This window comes from Spea bombifrons, chromosome 2, assembly GCF_027358695.1.
Source record: "Spea bombifrons isolate aSpeBom1 chromosome 2, aSpeBom1.2.pri, whole genome shotgun sequence".
NCBI classification, from domain to species: Eukaryota; Metazoa; Chordata; class Amphibia; order Anura; family Pelobatidae; genus Spea; species Spea bombifrons.
The window spans coordinates 86,760,248-86,773,887 of NC_071088.1; the positions used below are offsets into that span (position 1 = coordinate 86,760,248).

The 13,640-nt window shown below is 36.3% G+C and overlaps 1 protein-coding gene across 1 annotated transcript in view; it reads left to right on the forward strand.

Moving 5' to 3' along the window:
- CFAP47 (cilia and flagella associated protein 47) overlaps window positions 1-13,640 on the forward strand; it is a 138,669-nt gene that overhangs the window by 52,851 nt on the left and 72,178 nt on the right. The window contains exons 38-43 of the mRNA XM_053455984.1: window positions 45-157; window positions 3,622-3,772; window positions 5,526-5,614; window positions 7,591-7,677; window positions 9,205-9,335; window positions 13,107-13,252. Coding sequence (XP_053311959.1) covers window positions 45-157; window positions 3,622-3,772; window positions 5,526-5,614; window positions 7,591-7,677; window positions 9,205-9,335; window positions 13,107-13,252 — 717 coding nt within the window. The remainder of the gene's footprint in view (window positions 1-44; window positions 158-3,621; window positions 3,773-5,525; window positions 5,615-7,590; window positions 7,678-9,204; window positions 9,336-13,106; window positions 13,253-13,640) is intronic.

Here is a 13,640-nt window from a genome sequence, read left to right on the forward strand (position 1 = left end):
CTGATCAATACTCTGACCTTTTTGGTTTTATGTTACTGAAACAGGTCCGTCTGAAAAACCCAAGCAGCAAACCTCTTGTGTACAATGCAACAATTGTAGGTCGAGAGTCAGCTGATTTCTCTCTACCTAAAGGGAATACAATTACACTCGCCCCCAAGTAAGTGACCTTTTGCTTTCTCGTTATTTTAACGCCCAAGCAGACAGCGTTCAATATATATAACCACTAATTTTACATATATTTCCATTTATCAGACGTGCATGATTACACCTTTTTAAGCAGAATTTAATAGTAACCTTTGCATTGCGTGGTTACAGTTATGTTAGTGTCTTTTTTTTTTTTTTTTTTCAAATGCTAGTGTATTGTTAACTTTATTTGAAACTAAGTCACAATGCTCGGTAATATTCTTGCCAGGGATCTGTCGCAGTTGATAAATGGGATATAATTAGTAGTCTGTATGCTGTTTAGCACCAAGACAAGCTGCCTTCAACTTTTTAAGCTGGATCTGGGTATTAAAGACACACAATATGTCATAGTCACTACTGTGTTTAAAGGGGCACATTATTCAATTAAACATGCAACCCATCGCGTCATAATGGTATTGTTTGCCTTCAGGCATTTAGAAGGTTAAAACAGGTGTCATTGTTGCACAGCAGTTTCTGTTTCAATTACTTATAACAGATCAGAAGACTTAACCGATGACCTTGAACAGTCGTTTAATTTCATGGCAGATAAATCTTGCCAAGACCCCTAGGGATTTAACTTTAAGACTGAGTGTATAATTCTGAAATATGATAAAGTGGTTGTAATGCGGAAATGCATGAGCTATCGATCTAGAATTATTATTACTTGTTAATGTACTTTTCCCCTTGCATCAGCAGACCTTAAAGTTACCCTCAGATGACTGTCAGTAATGCATTTTAAATAACCTAAAATATCAGCTTGAGTTTTTGACAAGTTAATACCTTGCTTGTTTGGTTTTTTTTATTGTTTTTTTTTTGCTCCTTAGCAGTCACCTTTTACTTTTTGGAAGAAAGCGCTTTCATATTTAACTGTCATTGCAGAATGTCATTGCTAATTTGGCAGAAGAAATTGTGTGAGAACAAGTTGAAACACTTGTGATGCATACACAATGGCTGCACTGTATAGCCTTTTATTATAGATAAATGCCTTTTGATGTACAGTATTTCCATTTGGTTTGTTTCCAGAAGGTGAATAAAGAAACATGTTAGTTCCAGGCTGGCATTACAATTTGCATTACAGGAATGGTACTGCTGATTTTACTATTTAAATCTAATTGATCACTCTCTTCCCACACAGCTTTCTGATTAACGACAAGATGCAGGACCATAAATAATGTGCCTCAAGTCATTTTTATGGTTTGGTATTTGGATAAAAACTAAAACTGTTTTTTAAATCACACATATTCATAAAGGCTTGTCTTTATTACACAAATCAATATCAGTTGACAGTTAAACATTAAATGGTGGAAGGAAAAAGTTGTGCTTACAACTTTAATGCAACTTGAGTGCAAACTTAAAGTGCCAAAAAATCATATTTTTATGCTAATCTTTTGGTGATTAATCAAACTTAATCTCATTGGGGGTTGTGTATAAAGAGCAGTTCTGGTGCAAAGCTCTAGAAGTGACGCAACCACTAGAATTAAGATCTTGATGGCGTCAAGAATAACTGTAAGAGTTCTATTGACCTTATGGAACCAAAAGGAAGGCAGGGGAAGTAAAGAGGGGCAACAATTTGAGGCCCCCATCTTTAACACAAGTAATACAACTAATTAGGCATCAACTAAGGGACTTGTGTTTAAAATAAAAAAATCATTACAGTGATGTGGAGCTACATGGGACTTGTGTCATATGCCGAACTTGAGCCATCAAGCTGGGCCATATAGGATTTCCTTTAAGAATAATGGGATTAATGTGGCATTAATACTACTGATTATTGCTGCCTAACTCCCCGGTATACTATAAAGGAAGAAGGACGTCTAGAAAAATGTTAGAAAAATAGAAAAAAAAGTCATTAAAACCCTTAAAATGAACTAATACCCAAAATAATTAAAATAGGACTTTGAGGTGCATTACCATTTTTTCTGTATCTGTTGACACATTTTGTAGTGAATAAAGGTATTTGTTGGGGGGCTATTACTGTGCGATTCTTGTTAATTTACGTGATTATAGACTTTTTCATGTGCTTGAATTTGAATGTTAATTTCTCAGCAAACTTTGTATCATTAGTCTCACATATGAGTCATTTTCTTAAAACAGATTCAATTTTGGTGGAAAGAGTACATCCCAAAGATTTTATTTTGTGCTCCTTGGAGTACAAGATCCTTACTGTTAACGAGCAATTTCAGATCTTTATATTAAAATTTTTGCTTATGGTTTTATTATAGCTACTATTTTTTTACATAATTAAATGTGGAGCTATTTTTTATAGTTACTTCCCCCATGCACCAAAGTTCCTAGTTACAGCGCTGTGCGCAACACATTTCTGTTTTTCACTGAGATAAAATGTTAGCAATAAATCATTATTGTATGTTTTTTTTATAATATGCCCATCTGCCTTATAATTTTTTAACGTGACTGGCCCATTTTTTTATAATGTACATGCATGAAGAGGAGGAAAGTGAGTTCTACCTCTTAATTTTAAGATCCAGGCCCAGAAATCCTTAATCCACTACTAATCCACGGGATATTATTATTATCTTTTATTTGTGTAGCGCCAACAATTTACGTAGCACTTAATACAATACATATATCCAAGGGGTATGACGAGAAGAGAATTGACAGACTAAGACAAGCCGATACATTAGGTAGAGAGTTTACAATCTACATATATTCTAAATGGAAAAATGAATTAACTTTTTTGTAGCGCCTGTAATGTGAGATGGGTGAAAGGAATGAAAACACGTTCTGGTGCTGAACTTCTCTTTGGTATACAGATTTAAAAATGCTGACAGCTTACCAAACCTTTAATCTTTATAATAGCGCTGAGGTTGTCAAAAAGAATCACTTTCCCATTTTGCAGATTAACAGTCAAATAAATGTCACCTCTTTTTTGCAAGAGCAAACTTCAAGCTTATGATTGTAGTTGGAGATAAGAAATCCATTTGCAATTCTAGCAATTCTTTATAACGCTCTTTCAATGTAAAGCTGTAAATGCATACTGCAAAGTTTCTTCATGTAAAGGTCAAAAGATTAAAAACCCTTTTCATGACTTTACTTCAGCTCCTTTTAATGTTTATCTTCCATGGGGATGACCTCACCTCGGAATTACTGCTTAGATAGTAATGGCTTCACTAGTTGGACCAGATTTTACCGTTTTAGTGAAATAGTATGTGGATTAGCATAAGTAATGTCTTGCCAGGTAAAAATCCTGGAAAAGCTTTAATTGAATCAGAACCAGAACAATACGAATGCATATTTATTCATTTTGTAATATCGAACGCATTCGTTAAAATGTAATATGTATATGTAATGTGTGATGTTTCATCAACAACCGATTTCTGCTCCCAAAATGACTAGCACATGGGATGAGTCATCAGTCCCGAGGTATAACAAATCAGTTAACTAGCTGAAAAGTTTGACACATTTTATCTTATTTTACAGGAGTCAGGTGGATGTAACTCTGGAGTATAGAGGTCGTTTCTTGCAGCCTACTGAAGCAACTCTGCTCCTGGTTTCAAGATCTGCCAGTGGAGTTGGTGGAACCACCATGTCTTTTGCACTTCAGTCACAAGTCACTAAAATAGCACCCGCTGTAAGTGTATCTTTAGAAGAAATACAATAGAGTGCTGCCACTCCACTATAATATTCCTTGCCTCCTTGATATAATGTCTCTTGCCTTCTGAGTATGGTGCCTCAAGCTATCATAATAAACAAAGAAAACACTCATAAAAGTCCCATGCAGGCATCAGTCATTATAACCTATATCTCATGAAAGGCAGTGAGTGGGGCCATCCGTTTTATATATATATATATATATATATATATATATATATATATATATATATATGTATTTGCCATTGTATGATCTAGAAAATACATGTATACTGATTAGCTGATGCACTGATGCAGTGTATTTTATCAGAAATAAAATGTACTGTTTTTACATTAATACATTACATTTACATTAATATTATGGTTCTCTAGAACTGAGCCCAACCTTTTCTGCTTGTGTGAGATTTATGGTTGTGCATTGCAAAACCCTTTGGGAAACACTGGGAAGTGATAATTTTTATAGTGATAATTTAGAGCCTCTTATAATAACCAAATGTTTGGGTTGCTTGTGTCAGTCGATTGATTGCTTCTATGTGCCGTGTACATACCGGTAATGAAAGAATGAATTTGGTTTTCTTGGCCTTTTTGGTGTTCATCACAAATATAGTACAGACGAGAACTAATAGCATGAAAAATAATATTTTGTGAATACATTGAAAAACTCTAAAATCAGTTATTTCATTAAAAGTATGTATGCTTATTGCTCTTTTTTCTGGCCACTACTTGCTGCTTCATTGGAAGCATGTACACTGATCAGCCATAACATTATGGCCACTAACATGTGATGTGAATCTTGATAGTCTTGAAACACTGATAATCTTGTTATCATGGTACCTGTCGGTGGTATATATTAGGCAGCAAGTGAACATTTCGTCCTTAAAGTTGATGTGTTAGAAGCTGGAAAAATGGGCAAGCGTAAGGATCTGAGCGAATTGAGATGGCTAGACGACAAGGTAAGAGCATCTCCAAAAATGCAGTACTTGTGGGGTGTTCCCGGTCTGCAATGGTCAGTACCAAGTGGTCCAAAGAAGGAAAAACTGTGAAACGCGAACGGGGCCATTGGCGGCCAAGGCTTATTAATCCACGTGAGGGGCGAACACTGGCCAGTGTGGTAAAATCCAACAGATGAGCTACTGTAGCTCAAACTGCTAAAAAGGTTAATGCTGGTCTTGATAGAAAGGTGCCAGAACACACAGTGCATCACAGTTTGTTGAATATGGGGCTGCGTTGCCACATGGGAACACCAGTATAAGAACTGGCCCACAAAGCAATGGAAGAAGGTGGCCCGGTCTGATGACATCGCATGGATGGCTGGGTGCGTGTGCTTCACTTACCTGGAGAACACATGGCACCAGGATGCATCCATGGAGGCCCCACTTTGCAACTTTACAGGACTTAAAGGATCTGCTGCTAACATCTTGGTGCCAGATACAACAGGGCACCTTCAAAGGTCTAGTGGAGTCCATGCCTTGACGTGTATGGGCTGTTTTGCCGGCAAAAAGGGGGGCCTACACAATATTAGGCAGGTGATCATAATGTTATGGCTGATCCGTGTAATATAATATACAGTTTACTGCTCTTTGGAGTTTTCTTATCACATACAGGTATTCAGCCTGCTGTCTAATACCTCTCTATAGAGATGAAACTCTGTGATGTACTGTGTTATTACAGGTGCAATCAGATAATCAATACAGGTTATATAGTCTTTCATATTTTTTATTATTTCATTTTAGGGTACGTGTAAGCAGGAATCGCCATGCTATGAATTGAACAAGATTAGTTTATCTGTCCAAAGCCCTTACAAAGCTCGTGGAAAGTTTAGGTGAGAACAGTGTTTTTCTTTGTGTTCTATTGTTCTGTATGACACAGACAATAACCTGAATTACATTTCTCATTGAAACAGTTATGAGATTTTTATGGTCTTCTAAATATACTGTTTTGTACTGTGCTTTTGAGTATACATTAATATATTGTCAATATAAATGATTAACTTTTATTGTATATTTTAACTTTTAAAAGAAGATATATATGCCTCCAAATGTTCTTTTATGTTATTTTTTATGTTTATATATGTATATGTTTTGTAGCAGGTACTTACGTAGACCTTTTGAGTCCTGTGTTGACAGCAGCTGGTTTTGAAAGGTTTTAGAACATTGTACCTCATTTTGGCTGAAATCAGATCAGTCAATGAGTCCAGTATTGTACTATAATATATATGGGCTAAACTTTAATTATTTCTTTGGTCTTTGAAGGCAGAAAATTTGTCTTGATAGTGTTTCCCATTATATATTTTCACTAGCAGAATATTCATTTACCAAAGGTTTCTCTAAATCATTTATCATACTCGGCTTCTCTGATGACAATAAAATCCTCATTAACTGTTGCATTGAATACGTCTGATGAATGAATCATATACAGACTCTGTTCTCAGAAAAGCATGTAAGCTGTAATTCATTTCTTTGTGCAGCATGTTTTCAGGGCGAGACGTGGAAGCGTCCAATAACACTAACCATGATTAATACACTATTAACATGCCTCGGAACCTTGGTTATTTATTTATTGAACAGCAGTTTACACCCGCCACACATTAGGAGAGCTTTGTGCAGTGACTGCCGGTGCTACCATTGTCCAGGCCCCCCAGTCAGCTGTCTGACTCGCTGGCAACTGAGATTGAACCTGAGCTTCTCTCACAGTCAGTCCATAGTGTTACAGTGGCTCAGGCACTCACTTTGTACCATCAATGCCATTTCAAAACCAAGCAAAAAAGCTTATTCTTAATTTTTAGATTAGATAGAACTGAGATACTTTCCCCTTACGTGGAACATATAGTAAAGTTGGGTATTTAACTAAATGTTTTTTTAGTCTTACCTGTAGATGGTATAAGGACTGAGTGCTGAGCTATATAATGATATAATGGGAGCTCTTGTGAACCTACGTAGATTTCTGGTTTAGACTATGGGAGTTTATTTACCAAATTGAGAACTGACAGGCAGTTTTGCAGGAAACTTGTGTTTCAGCGCCTTGCCTTTGCGATACATCGTGAAGGGCCAACCCCAGTGAGCTTTTGCTGCAGGAAGAGCTTGGCTGGCCCTGTACAATGTACAGTTAAAGCAGTGTGGTTGCTTTACATGTCCCCTTACATGTGAGTCTCCTTACATGTAATACACAATTACAAAATGTAATACATATATATATATATATATATATATACCAATATATATAATGATGTGTAGTTATGAGTTTTACTTATGTGAAACTTTTTATAGATTTTCAACTGGTCGCTGAAAAAACAGGTATGACTTCTCATTTCAAATGCAACCTTAGACAGTCCGATTTGAAAAAAATATATTTTTACGTAGCAGCATTCTTTTACTGTAATTAAAGAATTGCACACGCGTTAATTTGTAAACATGATTCTATTGCCAGTACATTTTTTCCTTTTTCAAGAAATGCCAGGATTACAGATGCTTGTATTCCATTCTGTTCACGTATATATCTGACTTATGCACCTCCTGATTATCTTTTATATATTTTAACCAGAAGCTTTATTGCAATGCAGTTTCTTTTGACAGCTGCAGAATTGAAAATGTAAGTCTGCTTCTAAAAATATGTCGCCACTGATCATGGTAATCTAACTGAAACATTTTAACCATTGTACCACAAAAGTATCTGGCATTTGCTTTTTCTTTTTTAGGAATATGATTTTTTGTCATTTAATTACACTTGAAAAGAAATCATTTTATCTCCATCTACCATATTTAGCTTATCTAAACAATTTTTTTTATTATTTCCCCTCAGAGTGATTTTAGTGGAATCCACGAGTTATTTATCATCATCCGATCATCTACAGGAAATCAGTGATCTAATGCAAAGAAAAGTTTGCAGGTATATGGATATATTTAAATTGTTATTATCAGCAACTTGCAATTGTACATTTATTCTATTGCAGTCAGATTTTATTTTGTGTACATTTAGATTGGGCTTTTTGTTTTTTCCTTCTCCAAATAGAAAAGTTATCGACAAGTTCACATAAACGAACAATGGAAGCCGTGGGTACAATTTAGTGTAATGAATAATTAGTGGAAGGGAAAAAGGCTTAAAAAAATCAGTAACGAAATATGGAATAAAGGGATTGAATAACAACTGAAGGTCAAATGAATCAGGGATAGTGGTTTTACTTTAAAACCACAGAAACCATACAATGATTTCCATTGTTAAATAAGGTATCACAGTTTTAAAACAAAGGAGAAGGTTTATAGATTAAAAGTCATAAGGTTGTGGCTAAAAAGTAGCATCATTTGCATCAGTGGTATGCCATTTGTTGGGTCCCCAGAAAGATCTCTCCACTCTCTTAACTTTATTTAACATCCTCCATATTAAATAAAGTTGTTTTAACTTCATTTAACATGGAGGATGTTAAATAAAGCTAAAACAAACAAAACAAAAAAACGATGTTTCAATTGAAGTCCTGGACAGGGTGAGGGGCGCCGAGCGGTCGCTGAAAACATCACGAGCGACCGCTCGGCGCCCCTCACTCTCCGTGACTCCGTCGCGGTGCTGGCGTTTCATGCTGAACGGCGGAATTATTCCGGTGCTCAGCTGTGAAGCGTGCACCGCGGCAGATTGCGAAGACGGACGGCTCCCGCTCCCACCACAGGACTCCGGCAATGAGATAAGTAAGGATAGGGAGAAGGGGCAGAGGGAGGGGGCAGTGAGAAGGGGCAGAGGTGGGGTAGTGAGAAGGGGCAGGGGGGAGGCAGTGAGATGGGGCAGAGGGGGGGCAGTGAGAAGGGGCAGAGGGGGGGCAGGGCGAAGGGGATAGGGGGGCGCCAGAGGAGTAGTCCACACAGGGCGCCAGGACACTTAAGGCCGGCTCTGGGTACTCATGTACACATGATGTACACAATGTACTCATAAGTAAATTTAATGTAATCTTTAATAACTAATTTAATCTTTTGGTTCTCTTAAACTAACCATGACTGTCAAGTGCTTTTTTGAATTCTGAAACTTCATTAATCCAGTAAGACTGTCCATATTTGTGTCAGAAAGATGAATCGCTATTTATGATTATAGCACCTCAGGCAAAAAGACTAGGACAAATGAAGAAGCACAGTCGCCTTAGATTAGCACCATCACCACAGCAAGTACAATGATATGAGGGTCGGGACAATCTTTATACCTCCCAGAGTTTTCCAGGGATCTTATATCTCTGAGTAGGACACTGCTGTGCAGCTTGTGTTATCGTATCCTGTGTTATCATTTGCTGTGTTATCATACAATCATACCTAAACATGAACATATAACATCTAAATCCCTATAGAAACAGAATGACTAATTGCCAATGTTTTGAAAGAAAAAAATACCCTAAAACTATATATAGTTTATAATGGCTTTCTTTTTTTATTTTTACAGCGATGGCTTCCCAGAAGATCGTCTTTCCCATGTGATTTGCAAAACAAATAATGCGAATACAACGCATAACAAGGGTAAATTGTATTATATAAAATCAGAAACATTTTTGACAGATGATAATATCTTTGTTCATTATTGAGTATCAATCAATTGTGGAAAAATCACCTATTATCAAAGACTAGTACTCCAACCCATGCGTTTGAGCAGAAAAACTTAAAAATAAAAACTCAAAAGGTGACTATATGGGAGATTTATAAAGTAGATTCTTACTTGTTTTGAATATACGATGTATGGTTGGAATCTTGTTATAGAATATCCTGATGGGCGATACACTGTATCAACAAAAGTATTAGGACACTTGACCATTACACCAATAGGGTCATGATATGACATCACATTCTAAATACATAGACATTAATATGTATTTGGGCCCCCCTTTGCAGTTATAACAGCTTCCACTCTTTTGGGAAGGCTTTCCGCAAGATTTTGGAATGTTTATCTGGGGATTTTTGCCCATTTATCCAGTAGAGCATTTGTGACATCAGACACTGATGTTGGATGAGAAGGCCTGGCTCTCGCAGTTCTTCCACACCAAACACATCCAACCATGTTTTTATGGACCTTGCTTTGTGCACTGGGACACAGTCATGCTGGAATAGAACAGGACCTTCCCCGAGCGGCTCACACAAAGCATTGCATGGAAGCATATCATTGTCCAAAATGTCTTGGAATGTCCCCTTTGTTATATTAAAACATATATCGATCCTCCTGAATATTGCTCAGATTGATTAAGCAGGGTTATCCTAAAAATTCGGTTTTGTTTGCAACATTTGAGGCTTGGAATTCGTCACCTATTTAACGTGTAGTAATGTACTGTTATAATCAAACATTCTATGTATTTTTCTGGATTAAAACCTGGTTACGCATTGGAAATCTATCCAATGCATACATAAGTAGAATAGGAGAATTGTTTGGGGGCAGAATATAGAGTTGGGGAGTTCACTATTAAAGAAGCAGTCATGTCCATAGCAGTAACACAGCAGGGAGCACATAGTTTGCTGTGCTGATTCCTGATGGATGAGGCTCTAAATGTCATGTGTAAATCAGATAATTCCTAAAGAAAGTAAATAGTAAACAATCACGTGAATTGGAAAAAATATGCGTTAAATTAAAGGAAAATACTTTTCTTGTACACCTAGTCTCATAGCTCAGACTGGTCATCTGATTCGTTCACGTGACTCATCCTTTGTTGTTTTTCAGGATGTTCATTCATCCTAGGTTAGTTATATGAAATGTTTATTGAGATAAGGTAGAAAGATTGATTTTTTGTAGCATTTTGCTGTGTGCTTACATAAAATAGCCTTGCTCAAAGAAGGTTATGTTGCAAAAAGGGATGTATGGTAGTTTGGGATGTTTGGGAAATTTGGGATGTTTAGAACTTTGTAAAAAATATTTAGTTTAACCGTTAAGAAAAACAGAAAGAAACTTCAGGTCAATGATGTGGCCAAACAATGGAACACCATTTTTTTATGGAGTGTGACATTTTCTCCGAGGGCAGCATTGCTTCCTCTATTGTGCCCAACATGTCCCCTAAAGAATGTTGGCGTTTGCAGACACATAAATGGCTATTTCCATGGCCATGACTTTTAAACAGGATGTGTAATTTAGCTAGAACGTTGGGTAGTTTAGAGCACGTATAGACCAAAATTCAACAAAGGCAGATCCATATCAATTATAGTGAACACAGTTTCATGATTCACATTCACAAGAGCCAAAAAAAACTTGAGCACTTTCTCGATTCTGTGGATCAAGCAAAAATCCATACAGCAGAGATTTGTAAGAGCAAACTATTTTATTTTAGCTAATGAGTATTTTTAACACCTTTTGGCTCACGAAAATGACATTTTAGCAATAGCGAACCCATCAGCCTCTGAATGGTGGAATTTGACACATTTTGATTAAATAAATATAGGTTTTCATTGTTGCATTTATAGAAGAGGCTTTTAAAAATTATGTCTATGTTCTGATGGTTCTAAAAAATCAATGTAATGAAGCTGCAGCACAAGTTCAAAAATGCCCATTATATAGAGGAATACAAAATATATATTATTTTATGACTTTTGTACATTTCTCCCAGTGTACAGTCATTTACTTCCTTTACAGTTGTATGTAGCACTTTCTATATGCTCACAAATGATGATGCAATCATGGATGTATTTTTCATTGTACCCCTCAAAATCATACATCATTCATAAACACCTGTCATGTCAAAATTTGGAGGCTGTTTACATGCTTACGGTTGAGACTTCTAGGGCTGTAGAACACTAATACACTCATACCCACCAAATGTTCTGCGCTCCTAAGAAAGAGGAATATAAGCGGTGAAAAGAGGGACCTAAACAGGTACAATTGACAGGTGTACTAATATATATATAATTCAAGGCGTATAACATGGATAGCTAATATAGTGGAAGACCAAGAAACTATTGAATTGCCTTTTTTCTCTTGGGGAGTAAAATGTCATAGCCTCTCAGAGTCTAGGCAAAAGACTGAAGAACATCTCTGCACTGTATGTTTTATCTGGGTTTCCTGACCCACAGCTATTTCACGCTTGCGTCTTCTGAAGAAATAAATTAATGTGAATTGTTTTGATTAATTAGGCATCACCTTAATAATTAAATGTCATGGTATGTTTTTTAACTGGTGATGGATTATATTTTGAATATTCTCTTTTTATTAGTGTATGATACATCAATTTTTTAACGCATGGTTTAATTTTTTTTGCACCATAAAATTAGAATTTCTAGGCATGTTAATTAGTTACACATCAATGTGCTGCCTACTGTATTTGTTACTTACACCTGTAAAGAATATCTGTCACTTTGCCCAAAGCCCACCCTTTATAATTTTTATTTTTTTATACATCAATATTTATTAGATTACATCAGGAAAATAAACAGCTGGGATGTACATTTTCAATAGACATATTCAGTAAGTTCACAGTCTTGACAACCAAATAATACAGGTATAGGAAATCACACCCATCACACAAATAGTCCCCCTTCCTCCAATCTTAAACCTTTCCCATGATGAAGCTTAGGGGCCTCCCTCGACTAGTATGGACAGATTTGTGCAGTGGTTTCTAGTCCTGACAAGTGGTTCAGCAAAAGCTAACCTGTATGTCTCCATGTGCCAGGTTGTATAGTGCCTACCAATATTTTCCAAGTGCTTTATAAGAAAGATGTATTTTATGCAAGGTTTATGTATACTATTGGTCTTTTGTGAAGATCATGGTGTGTCCTTTTTTACTTTACCTATTATCAGTAGCTTTGGATGTAACTATTGAGGTAGCACTCAGGTGTTGCACCATGGGTTTTGTGTAGGTCATCGGGCTTCAAAGCACTCCACCAGCCGGAAAGAAAGAGTAGAGAGGAACAATGGAAAGCCCAGATAAGTGGACAAGAGAGAAAAGGAAAGAAAGAAGGAATGGAGTGAGGAGGGACGTCCCCTACTCACACTCCAGGATCCATCTACTAAATCTTTTAGAGGCAGTGTACCATGTGGCGGTATAAGAGATAATTTGGTCTCCTGAGAGCTTAACAAGCTCTTCCATCACCCTAGTCTCTTCCACTTTGTTGATCCATTCTATATTCGCATGGGCTTTGTTCACCCGCCAGTGCCTCTCAATAAGGGATTTGGTCACATTACAGCAGCACTGTAAGGGATAGACTTTTTATAGCATTCCATAACTCACGATTAATTTCTTTAATTGGTTATGTTGAGATCAATTTATATTTTGCATTGTATAGAATATACAACTCTAGAATTTAGCACCACATACATACTGGCATTAAAACCTGACTTTCATTATGATTAACTCTGATATTTTCCTGTGTTTACAGAATACCAATCCAATTTACTACACCAATTTTTCTGTCCGGTGAGCTCTGTTTTCTTAGAGGAAGGATTTCCTGCTTCTCTGCAGATAAACTTTCTTCCATTTGGCCTTGGAAACCGTTACTGCACTGTAATTTTCAGCAATGAACAGGTAAATGTAATACATTTAATAATCATGGTTCACATATTTCCAATTAGTAAAAATATATCTTTCAAAAGAAATAATTTTCAAAATTTAGATTATTTGTACTTCTGTTTAAATGAATGATGTGTTTCCTGTAATAACAGGGTTATCGCTGTTTAACACTGCTCGCTATAGTGGCCAATGGGGATAATGACATAATAGTGGCAGGATAGATATGACAGCATGTATTGATTATATTTTATTTGCTCATAACATTTTGTAATTATATATTTGACAGATATGCTAGAATAAAAAAAGTTTATCTTCTATACTGTTTGACTCATCCAGCAATTTAAAAGCTAGAAACCTAGGAAGACTTGAACTGTGCTAAGCAAAGGCTGAGACAAAGTTCCTA